Source organism: Rosa chinensis, chromosome 1 (assembly GCF_002994745.2).
Source record: "Rosa chinensis cultivar Old Blush chromosome 1, RchiOBHm-V2, whole genome shotgun sequence".
NCBI classification, from domain to species: Eukaryota; Viridiplantae; Streptophyta; class Magnoliopsida; order Rosales; family Rosaceae; genus Rosa; species Rosa chinensis.
In genome coordinates, this window is record NC_037088.1 from 29,739,619 (window position 1) to 29,751,473 (window position 11,855).

Genomic DNA, 11,855 nt, shown 5'->3' on the forward strand with positions numbered 1-11,855 from the left:
TGCCCCATGTGTCTAGTTTCTAAAGAATTTTACAGTTTGCGATTCCGACTTTTCTAGAAAGAGTTATGGCAATTTAAGTGAAGGTAGTTCAGCTTTGATGGGAATCTAGAAGGCCCAACACATATATTTGGAAATCTTCAGTGTGCCACATCATCATTATATGTGTGTGTGTGTGTGTCTCTTTGTGTGAGTGTGAATTTTTTGTAATTTGGCTTATGGTGAAATTGGACGTTCTCATACTTCTGTATAGCATATGTGCATATATATTCTACATGTCATGACAACCGTTGACCGATTCGATCGGATTAGAAAATATGGTGAAATTAGCTAAATTTTTTACCACAGTTATAATTTATTATAATAATCTCATCCAACGGTCGGTTTTTCCATTTTATTTGAATTGATAGAGCTTGTCCTTTGGAGTATATGATATATAAATATAGGTTTATAAGAGTAACAAAGTTTGACATAGTTGATCAAATTCTAAACGAGAACTAAATTGGCTGAAATTTTTACAATCACCATAAAACATTACAATCTCTCCATCGAGCGGTTGGTTTCTCCAAATTCATTTTCCACTTCATGTTTGCTTTAGAATGAACCTCAACAATTTAAATGCAATGTATAAGTTATACAACTTTAGGAGGCAAATTGGTATGGACCAATGTATTATACATACTTCTAAAGCCCGGTTAACTGTTCATCGCTGTGGAAAATGAAGTGGCGCTTTTACCCTTCTGTTTCCTCTCAATTACAGTTTGCCATTGCTTTTTTGCATGCTGGTTGGTTTCCGCGAGGTCAAGAAGGATCGAGAGAGCTCGAGCGATTGCAGCTGTGTTTCTTTGCTTTTTTTGAAAAAAGGAGATATTCAGGATCGAGGACACAGGAAGAAGAAGAAGAGGGGAAAGAAGCGGAACAGAGGGAGAGAAGAAGAAAGGAGGAGGATAAGGAAATAAGAAGACCCTCTTGGGTTCGGGAAGGCTCGATCAGACGTAGCGATAACAAGTGCATCCATCAACCTCTCGGATACGAACGTTGGGCTGATAACAAGTAGGAAAAGTTGGTTTACACAGTTTGATATGAAATTTGGGATTTTGAATTGTGGATTTGATGTAAGTTTTCTAATTTTGATTGTAGACTGGTGGGGTAGGAAAAAGTAGAGGAAATATCCAAGGTTTTTGGTTGCTGCTAGAAAAGATCCAAGTAGAGGAAGCTTTCAATAGAAGAAGAGGTATGTGTTTGATTTGGGTTGTTTTCCTTTGGGTGAGTTTTTTGTTTTTGAATTTTGTGTGTTTGTATAATGAGTTGTGAATTAAGGTGATTTGGGGAATTGAGGAGTGACCTTTGAGGAATTGAGGAGGACCACTCTATGACGGGAATTTCTGAATAAAGGGATTATATCTAGCTAGAATGAGGGAGTATTCTTTTGATTGCTGAACCTACTCGGAGAAAGAATCCTTTAGTCGTAGAATGTTTGAAAAGATAAGGAGGAGAAGAATGAGGTCATCTTTGAACCAATGGGAATTATGAAATCTTTTTGCTTAAAAGAGGAGATATATGATGCTGGACATAATCAATCTGGCATTGAACAATTGAAATTGAATCTAAAACTAAACTTTGGTAGAATTCCATGATAGAGTATTTTATGTTCGGATGCACAAAGACTAAGTTAGTTAAAACAATTAAACAATTTTATCTCTTGGAGCTGCAATTAATAAGATCTCTCTGTACTTGCTTAATTGTAATATGATGTGCACCATCATTATATGTATACAAGTTATGCTTTGAATTTCGGTTTCGAGCAGATAATTATTCCAATATGTAGTGGAGATATGAATGGTGAGAACTAAAGGTATAGATTAGTCTAGGTTTAGGGTTTTGTTGTTATACATTTGATGCTCGGGTTGGACTGAAAGTGAGTAAGAGAGGAAGGTCAGTCTCTTTCTCATCAGATTGGTTTCAAGAAGACAGAATAATTACTTCTTTTTTTTGTCGGATTGATTGATTGGGAATTCGGTTCCTTAATTTCACCACAAAGTATTAATCTTTTTGTTGGAGTGATTGATTAGGAATTGGGTTTTGCAGCATTGTGTAGGCTTTATTTATTCAGTTTCATTTTGCGTTTAGTTGCCTTCTTCCTGTGCTTAGCTTCTGGGATGATGTTCAGAATTACAGTTTAATGGTGGTTTGTTTGTTTTGGAGAGCTGATATTTATTTTGTTTTGATTCTGTACGTTCTATGCAAAGGAGTATTTCGATTGTTCTTCTGCCATTGTTCCTGTATCTGTTGTTTTGTATTGGTCTGGTGTTCTATTGTTATTCAGGTATGGAATCAATATCTCATTGACGGTATCTATAATTAGCATTGGTTGAACTTAAACAATATTCTGAGGAGTGATTATTAGTATGGTTATTATAGATAAAGGGATTTATTGGTTATTTAGCAATTTTTGGTTTCTTATTGATTTTTGTGAGTGAGTTAGTATAGAAGATTTGATTACTTAATTGGATGAGTTGACATGTTCTATAAGTTCAAAACTGCGACTTGGTCAGTATGTATTTAATTTAGGATATATAATATATATGTTATGTTTTTGCATTATTATGCATATAGCTGTAATAGGTAATTGTTTATTTCTGTTTTACAGATATCAGAAACAGTGAGCTGTCGAAATTTCCAGGTTTTTTCAATTCAGGTACAAAATTTTCAATTGTTTGTTATTACAATTGCAAGTGTTAATTTCTGTGTAAACAGACCTTAGTTTTATGTGAAGTTGTTTATTGTTGCTTTGTATGAAAGTTCTGTTAGGTTACAGAAGGAGTTAGTTATTAAGTTATAGTTAATCTCTTTATTCTCAATCTGTTAGATTGAACTAATGTTTTCAATACAGTGATGGCACCGAAGGCTGTATCAAGAGGAACAAAAAGAATGTTAGGATATGGTGATGTTGAGGGCCATGATCATCAAGAGAAAATTCAGCAAACCTGCAGTACTCAAAACTCTGTTGGAACAATAACTGAATCTGATGGCAATGAATTCGTGAGGTCAGATCAAGGAGATCAAAGAGGTGGAAAACAGGTACACATTTCTCATGCATTTTGAAATGTTAATTTGTATGAATAGTTTAGTAAAAAAAAAAAACTGTTGTGTGTTTACAGATATAAATTAATTGATATTATTTGAATTTTGATTATAGTATCTCATGTACAAACTGCTAGATCATCAAACAGTTTGCGTGAAGATGACAGACAAAATTCTACTTTAGTCGTGTGCAGAGATTCATTAGTTGGTACAGCCTTAACTATTCATAATGCAATTACAGAAGGTACATTTTATAGAGACTTAATTCCAACAATAATTTCTGGTACATATACTATAGGAAGGTTTTCCTTATGAATAGTGGATTGTCGGTTTTGCTCCTACCTCCTATCTGTTCTTACGAATTGCCCCTGCCTACTCTTTTGCGTGATTACCCTGTCCGGGTGTTACATAAACCCTGGGAAAGCCTCTGTTTCTTTCTCTTTTCTTCTGCAGCTTTCAAGTTTTGAGCTGCTGAACCAAAACAGAGCTCGCAGCGATGAAGACCGAGACGACAGCGTTTGAAATCAACCTGGTTAATCTCATGGCTGTTGACCTTCATCATCAATTTCCCTCTAACCCTTCTTCAAGGTTTGTTTGATCTTTTTTTTATTGTTTTGATTTTTGTATGGTACTGGGTTTTCTGCGTTTTTGCTTCCCTTAACTTATATAAAAATGCTTACTGTGCCCAAAGTTCATATCTTTCAAGCTTAATCAATAACTATGGAACTGGGTTTTACTTTTTTCCGTAATTTTTGTTAAAGTTTGGATTTTTATCAATATGAACTGTTTGAATAGTACGGCATTGGTTTTGGGTAGGATTTTGATATTGAAATTGATACTGTGCTCATAGGCTAGCATGTAGGCTCTGCACCATTGAAACTGTCTAGAGGAGTGTGGTTGTTCAATTTCATGTGGGATGGTTTTGTTCAGTGAGTAATTTTGTAATTTTTATTGAATTTTAGGGAGGAATTAATGAAGGAATGTATTGCAAGGTGATCATGCTGTAAGTCATGATAGTCAAAGGGATATGCGTGCGAGAAATGTGTAACGATTGGATTTTTGCTGCCGCTTTAACTGAAAGTTCTTTCCCCTGAGAAATGGTAACTTGATAACCTTTTTTTCTACATTCTATGACTTAAGAAGAAAGGAAAACAATTCTACTCGATATAGCTGATGCGATTGAATTTTGTTTATGAATTTTCTTAATGAATCTTGCTTATTATACTTGGCCACACGTCTTGCAAAACAACATTTGTGTACTTGCAAACATGGAAGATCCAATTGGCTGACTTTTCAAGAAACACTTAGGTGAGGTGGGGTCTATAAGAATAGAGATTCTGGCTTTTGATATTCTGAAACAAGAATACCCGATAGTATGGACATGTGTGATAGACAATCTATAATCTTTACTGAGTATCTGTTGCCATGTTGTCATCCTGAGGTTCATATTAGACTCATATATCACCATAATTTGTTGTTCTGCTAATTCTTAAATTGCCAGTTACTAACATATTAAATTGTGGAATCTTAAATCTGCAGTGGGTTTTTGGAATGGGAGGTGGGAGACCGTCAAGAGCAAATTGGAGGTACAAGCCATACTAGAGATGTGCCTCTCAATTTGAATTAGATCTTTTGTAAAAATTGTCGTGGAGGGTTTGTTAATTGAATTTTATACCTATTCTTGGTTATAATATTTTCTTCATCTTCTAAATTTCTTCATTTCAAACAGTTTCAATTGTTATTAAGAGTGAGTAAATCAAATTGTTATGATCTACATGAGCACATTACTCACTACATCTCACAATGTAGATTAATATTTTCTCAACTATGTAATGAATTTAAATTTTTCATCAAAAACGATCTTGCTAGAATGCATTACTACAACTATATCGACCCGCAGCAGCGCGCGGGAACTGTTTCTAGTTTGTAATTAAAATTGAAATTTTTATCTTATGTCCACGCACATCCATCGATGAAATATTTACAAACGTGATGTAAAAAATAAGCACGTTTTGCGGTCGTTATGTCATCGGTCAACCAAGAAAACATACAAATGACTACGGTTGACCAATCTGATCGGGTTCGAAACTATGGTGAAATGGACTAAATTTTTAACCACACGCATAATTTATTGTAATAATCACATTCAACGGTCGGTTTTCCCATTTCCTTTGAATTGATAGAGGTTGCTCTTTGGAATGTATGATATATAAATATAGATTTATAAAAAAATTAGTGTCTTTAAATATTTATTATAAATAAAGCCCACAATACCCGTCCCAAAAAAACCCGCAAGGTCCGCTTTATATGGACGGGCTTAGATCATTCGATTTACAATAAAGCCCAGCCCAGCCCGACCCACCATTATTTAAAAATATAATAAGGCCCGGCCCGGCCCAAGCCTGCTATAAATGGGCCAGGCCCGTTGACGAGCCCTAGGTAAGTATGTACAATTTCACCTCTAAGCAAAGACCAAAAATTGAATCAGTTTCGTCCGGTTGATAGAATTTCCAAATTAAAGAGCAAATATCACTAGACCAATCATTTTTATCTAGTCTCCTTTACAATAGCACCTTGTTTTCTGCTCTATCTTCTTTCTTTTGTTCAATATGAGGATAAGGACTCTGTTAAAACGTCCAAGAGAGGGTATTACATGGGTCGTGAGATGCCGAGGGAGTGAAGAAGATGCAAATAAATAAAGACAAAATATTTGAGGAATTGCTTCAAAATATTCAAGGCTTTTTGTATGAAGCTCTTACCGGATTCGCAAAAATCTAGAAGGACTTGACTTTGGAGTCTCTATTCCTTGGTGCCCCAGTCTTTACTCCCTAGTAAGTTTGTGTATCTAGTTAATGTGGAAACAGTCGACTTCGTTCAATGCGTTGATTTCACGTGCTGCCCCGGTGTGTTTTGCACTTTGCTGCACGGTTTCGAGAAGAATGCTTTTGTTCACTAATTTGACTAAAACGAAAAAAGAGGATCGCACGGACTACGCACTGGCGAACCTTTTAATTCAACTTCAAACTACATACCACGCGAGTGGTTCATTGAAGAGGAATACTGCAGTGGCGTTTGCATGGGCCCGATAATGTTATAGCAACCTGCTGATTGTTCTTACAATGGTTGATGGGACGGTGAAAATTCTAGATCTTTGAATGTTTAGACAAGTCACCTTTGTCCCCAATTTACGCAAGGAAATTCACAAGCTTCAAAATGTCATCTACTTCGATATTGACAGAAGGAGAGCAATTTAACTTGGACTTGAGCACTACATATAAGAGTAGCATTTAATGTTCATTACTGTTTGAAAACCTATTGGGATGCCAATGAACATTAGAACCAGAAGCATTTGTGCTTTATTAAATGGCTCCATGTTCTTCTTCCTTTTCATCTTCTTATTCAGCTTGCTACCATCACATTATTACTGTGCTGAAGTTGATCAGATAACTCTTTTGCAACCGTTAGCGCAGGGACAAATTCTAGTTTCCCCTGGCCACATTTTTGAGTTGGGCTTCTTCAGTCCTAATAACTCTGCTAAGAAGTATGTGGGGATATGGCACAAAGATATATCTCAGCGTAAAGTTGTATGGGTGGCCAACAGAGAAAAGCCTCTTGCAGTTGCAGACACCTCAGCGAGTTTGACAGTTACTAGCAATGGGAATCTGAAGCTTGTGGATGGGAAACAAAAGTCTATATGGTCTACTAATATTGCTTCTTTGGTTTCATCATCGAATACTAGTTCAGTTGCTGCAGTTCTCTTAGATAATGGAAACTTTGTTGTCAATGATCATCTGGGAGCTGAGTTATGGAAGAGCTTTGATTATCCTGGTGACACAGTCCTACCAAACATGGTGTTGCGAGACAGTAAGTCTGGAAAGGGGCACTACTTGAGCTCTTGGAAAGCAGAGAATGATCCATCACCAGGGAAATTCTTACTTGGATTGGCCCCACAGACGCCGTCTCAAGTGTTCATTTGGATCAAATGATTCACATTCAATTCCCTACTGGAGAAGTGGTCCATGGGATAAGTCGAGTTTCATTGGTGTACCAGAAATGGATCATCGATATATAAATGGCTTTAGTGTGGATGATAACTTAAAGCAGGGCACAGTGGATTTCTCTTATAGTTTATATGACAAACCTGTGTCGTATATATACATCTCTCCAGAAGGAACAGTGAGGCTTAGATTTTCGAAGAATGATGGGAAGTGGCATGATTATTGGCAGACACCGAAGAATCCATGTGACATCTATGGAGCTTGTGGACCTTTCGGAGTTTGCAAAGCTTCTGCATCTCCAATCTGTAAGTGTTTGAAAGGTTTTGTACCGAAGTCAAGTGCAGAATGGAGCAAAGGAAACTGGACAAGAGGGTGTATGAGGCAGACGAAATTGTTTTGTGAGAGACAAACAAATAAGTCAGTCTCATCAAGAGGAAAAAAAGTTGATGATGATGGGTTTTGGAAGATGGTGTTGAAAATACCAGATTTTCATGAGTTCATTACTGCTCTCAATGCTGAAGAAACGTCCAACGATTGCAAATTACGCTGCCTAAACAACTGTTCTTGCCTTGCTTATGCATTTGTTAATAATATAGGATGTTTGGTATGGTCCAAAGATCTTATTGATATACAGCAGTTTTCGGCGTCTGTCGGAGTAGATCTTTATATCCGCCTAGCACGCTCTGAACTAGGTAACTAATAGTAATGCTTGCCCAACTCTTACAACAATATCTTTTCTTAATTTTCTCTTTCATGCTTGTGTTTGTATAATAAGTTCACTTTTTCTTGTCTTTTCTCAGGTGAAGGAAAGCCAATAAAGTTAATTGGCAGCCTTACAGCTATTGTTTTTGTGAGTATCTTGGCAGCCATAGTATTCGGTTTTTACAGGAGGCGAGCTAACCAGAAGAGTAAGAGATGAACCAATTCGTGCATTAGCACAATATCTCTTCATGCATAACTTCATAAAAGGATTATTATTGTTTTTTTGGTTTATTGATTGGTATCCGGATGTTGCTTGTTGTTTCGCTCAAACTCACCGTTTGATGTTATATATGCAAACAGGACAGACTCAGAACTTTGAATCGACTGGTATGATTAAGAGTTCAAGAGATGGTCTCCGAGAATATATAGGAAAGCATGATCCCTTAGAGCTACAGATATATGATTTTGATAGCATATTAATTGCTACAAACAATTTCAGTGTCGCAAACAAACTCGGGCAAGGAGGATTTGGCCCAGTTTATAAGGTGCTTTCTTTCATACATTTCATCAAGTACAAGAAACAAACATGACTTCAGTTAATAAATTGTAGAGCACGTGGTTTACAGGGTATGCTACAAGACGGGAAGGAAGTAGCAGTAAAGAGACTATCTAGTAGCTCAGGACAAGGCATTGAAGAGTTCAAGAATGAGATGTTGTTGATCTACAATCTTCAACATAAAAATCTTGTTAGGATCATGGGTTGCTGTGTTAAAGAGGATGAGAAGTTACTGATTTACGAGTTCATGCCAAACAAAAGCTTGGATACTTTTCTATTCGGTTAGTTTCATTAGTGTTTTATGTTCAATATATTGCGGTGCAAAAAGTCATCTTCACCTACTTCAATGAAAGTATCTTTGCTGTTTGTAAATGTCGAACTTGGGGAAACGATTAAAATTTCTTTGAAAAGTAAGATCTCACTGTCTTTTTCTTTTTAACAAGAAAAAGAATAAAAAAGTCTAAGGAATTCAACCTTATAATTAGCATAATTTGGGTTTTGGAATCACAACTGCATGCTAACATAAAGCGATGAATAGATTCACATGAAATAGATTACCAAGAGACAAACAATCCATCATTAATTGACTACTTTCTAGATCCATACCGTCAGATATTGAATATGTCTGTCCAATATAATCGTTGCTGTCTGTTCAGTTCAGATCCTTATGTTGCATTCACTACTACTTGTCATACAACTGTGTTTGCATTTCCTAGCAATTAAAGAAGGCTAGAAATCTGGTTTTAACCAAGTTTTGAAAGGGTAGCATTCTCATGACATTTCATTGTAACATGCATGGGAGTCATGATTTATGAACAACCATTAATATTAGACTCTAACTTGGTGCATTAATTATTTTCAGATACGAGGAAGAGAGCAGTTCTTGACTGGGTGACTCGCTTTAATATTATTCATGGTGTTGCTAGAGGGCTTCTCTATCTCCATCATGATTCGTATGTGAAGGTGATACATAGGGATATGAAAGTCAGCAACATTCTCTTAGATGAGAAAATGAATCCAAAAATTTCAGATTTTGGACTAGCACGAATAGTTGAAGGAACACAAAATCTAGAAAATACTCAGAAAGTTGTTGGAACACGGTAAGATTAATCATTACCTTACTAATCCCCAACATGGTCAATTGGTTACCTACTAATAATTAGTTTGCCATGCAGTGGCTATATGTCTCCAGAGTATGCCATGGGGGGGATGTTTTCTGAAAAATCTGATGTCTACAGCTTCGGAGTCTTGGTCTTGGAGATTATTAGCAGTAAGAAGAATACTAGTTTCTGTTTATATGACCAACAGCTAGGCTTTCTAGCCTATGTAAGTTCATACTTTAACTTCTACTGTAAAATGTGAACTCATGAGTAGTTTCTTTCATATAGCTTAAACCTTATTTTTTATGAAACTTTATAGGCATGGAACTTGTGGAATGAAGGTAGAGGGTTGGAGTTGGTAGATGAAATTTTGGGTGATTCATATTCCTCATCGGAAGTACTAAAATGCGTGCATATTGGGCTTTTGTGTGTACAAGACAATGCTGTGGATAGGCCAACTATGGCGGATATAGCTTTGATGTTAAATAGTGAGAAAGATGGTCCACATCCCAAGCTGCCTCTATTCACTATCCAAATTTCAGCTTTTCATCATCAACCACATTCTGAGAATACCAATTCCTCCAAAAAAGAAGCTAGCATTACAATGATTGAAGGACGATAAGGGGCAGCAAATTGTTACACCACAATGCAATTCCTTTTCGTCATTCTCAAGGGCTCTTGTAGATATTGGAGCTTTTCTATTGGGTGTAAAAAAAACCGTTTCTCTTGTGGTTGGTAGTATATGAATGTCTTTTCATAAAAAAAAAATATGCTCTTTTCATAAAGAAGATGCACCTTGATTGGTGTGACTACACTTTGTCTTGACAACTGTTTATACAAGAATAAAGTCTTGACCACGTGATATTTTTTCATGCATGGAAATAATTTCAACCTTTGAAATTGATTCTTCTAGATTCATCATGACAAAATTTGATATACTTTGTTTTGTCATTTTACCACTTAGCTTTTTAGCTTTTCAGCTTTTCAGCTATCACTGCACCAGTTGTCCATACCCACATTTTTTTGTTTATATTTTTACTGTGGTATGATAATTATGAGATGTTACTTGTGGATGTCAATCATTATAGATTAAAAAATGGCTAAATACAGATTACTACCCTGTAGTTTGAGTCAAAAAATCAATTCAGTCCCTGAACTTCTAATTTCATCAAAAACACTCCTGCACTTTCAATTTTGATCTAATAGGTCCAATTTGTTAGTTTTCCGACAATTGAGTTATTTAAGTTGTTATCGTGGCTCATATATGGCATTTGTTTTATGATGTGGTGTCGAGGTGACCTGCATAGTCAATTTAGGAGTGAGTACTACTATTAAAAATAAATAGTTTTTCAACAAATAATCCAACTATAACTTGAACCCATAACAGAATATTATTAACTTACGTCAAAAAACCCGCAAAAGCCCGCCTTGGTGGGCCGATGGAGGCCCGCAAAAACCCGGCCCGGCCCTCCAAAAGCCCGCTAGGCCCGGCCCGTAAAAGCCCGCAAAATATTATATATTTATATGTGTGTGTGTGTGTGTGTGTTTTTATATATATATTAATATATATGTATGTGTGTGTGTTATATATATAGATATATCTATATGTGTGTGTATGTTTATAAATATATATATATATATAGACACATATAGATATATATTTGTGTGTGTGTTTATATAGATATATATATATATATATATCAATATATCATATATGTGTGTGCGTGTTTATATATATATATATATATATATATATATATAGATATATATATATATATATATCTGTGTGTGTGTGTGTTTATATATATATATATATATATATATATATAGAGAGAGAGAGAGAGAGAGATATATATATATATATATAGACAGCCGTTCTCCACTGCGGACGTCCGCAGTTTTTCGATCCGTACAGATTTCCAGTTTGACCCACTTTTCGATCATATTTTCACATCTTAACCGTTCAGTTTTTAGGTCCTAATGTATAGATCACCTCTGCAAAATTTCAGCCAAATTGGTGATCGTTAAGGCATACAAAACTGCAATTTACATCAATGTATACGAACGGTTCCGGTTCGACAGATTCGGTTCGTTCGTGTAAATTGCAGTTTTGGATGCCTTAACGATCACCAAATTGGCTGAAGTTTTGCAGAGATGATCTATACATTAGGACCTAAAAACTGAACGGTTAAGATGTGAAAATGTGATCGGTAAGTGGATCAAATATGGAAATCCGTAGGTTTTGGCTTAGGTGCGGATATCCGCACCTGAGCAAGATTAGAGATATAGATATATATATATATATATATATATCATATATGTGTGTGTGTGTTTATATATATATATATATATATATATATATTAATATATTAATATATATGTGTGTGTATATATAGAGAGAGAGAGAGATATATATAT

The 11,855-nt window shown here is 35.6% G+C and overlaps 1 protein-coding gene and 1 long non-coding RNA gene across 15 annotated transcripts; both read left to right on the top strand.

The window, feature by feature from the left end:
- Positions 1 to 714: 714 nt before the first annotated feature.
- LOC112176074 lies at positions 715 to 4,965 on the top strand. Of its 14 annotated transcripts, XR_005809046.1 has the most exons (10): positions 715 to 1,050; positions 1,138 to 1,231; positions 2,247 to 2,323; positions 2,648 to 2,695; positions 2,891 to 3,078; positions 3,197 to 3,325; positions 3,535 to 3,669; positions 4,044 to 4,389; positions 4,621 to 4,667; positions 4,891 to 4,938. It is a non-coding gene; the product is annotated as an uncharacterized LOC112176074 (long non-coding RNA). The 14 variants fall into 14 exon arrangements; XR_005809048.1 differs by having other exon boundaries at positions 717 to 1,050; positions 3,266 to 3,669; XR_005809044.1 differs by having other exon boundaries at positions 718 to 1,050; positions 3,219 to 3,669.
- Positions 4,966 to 6,415: 1,450 nt separating this feature from the next.
- LOC112164691 (G-type lectin S-receptor-like serine/threonine-protein kinase At1g61500) lies at positions 6,416 to 10,119 on the top strand. Its single transcript, XM_040505912.1, has 8 exons — positions 6,416 to 7,046; positions 7,186 to 7,771; positions 7,880 to 7,987; positions 8,142 to 8,326; positions 8,408 to 8,618; positions 9,200 to 9,437; positions 9,513 to 9,663; positions 9,757 to 10,119. Exons 1-8 carry the CDS (start codon positions 6,453 to 6,455, stop codon positions 10,057 to 10,059), a joined length of 2,376 nt encoding a protein of 791 aa, XP_040361846.1. The 5' UTR covers positions 6,416 to 6,452; the 3' UTR covers positions 10,060 to 10,119.
- The last annotated feature ends 1,736 nt before the right edge of the window (positions 10,120 to 11,855 follow it).

What these genes read in the sequence shown, in the direction of transcription:
- LOC112164691 (XM_040505912.1), top strand. Translation starts at nt 6,453, where the DNA reads ATGTTCTTCTTCCTTTTCATCTTCTTATTCAGCTTGCTACCATCACAT. An exon ending in CCCCACAGACGCCGTCTCAA is followed by an intron (nt 7,047 to 7,185) that starts GTGTTCATTTGG and finishes AACTTAAAGCAG; the next exon opens with GGCACAGTGGATTTCTCTTA. An exon ending in CAGAAAGTTGTTGGAACACG is followed by an intron (nt 9,438 to 9,512) that starts GTAAGATTAATC and finishes TTTGCCATGCAG; the next exon opens with TGGCTATATGTCTCCAGAGT.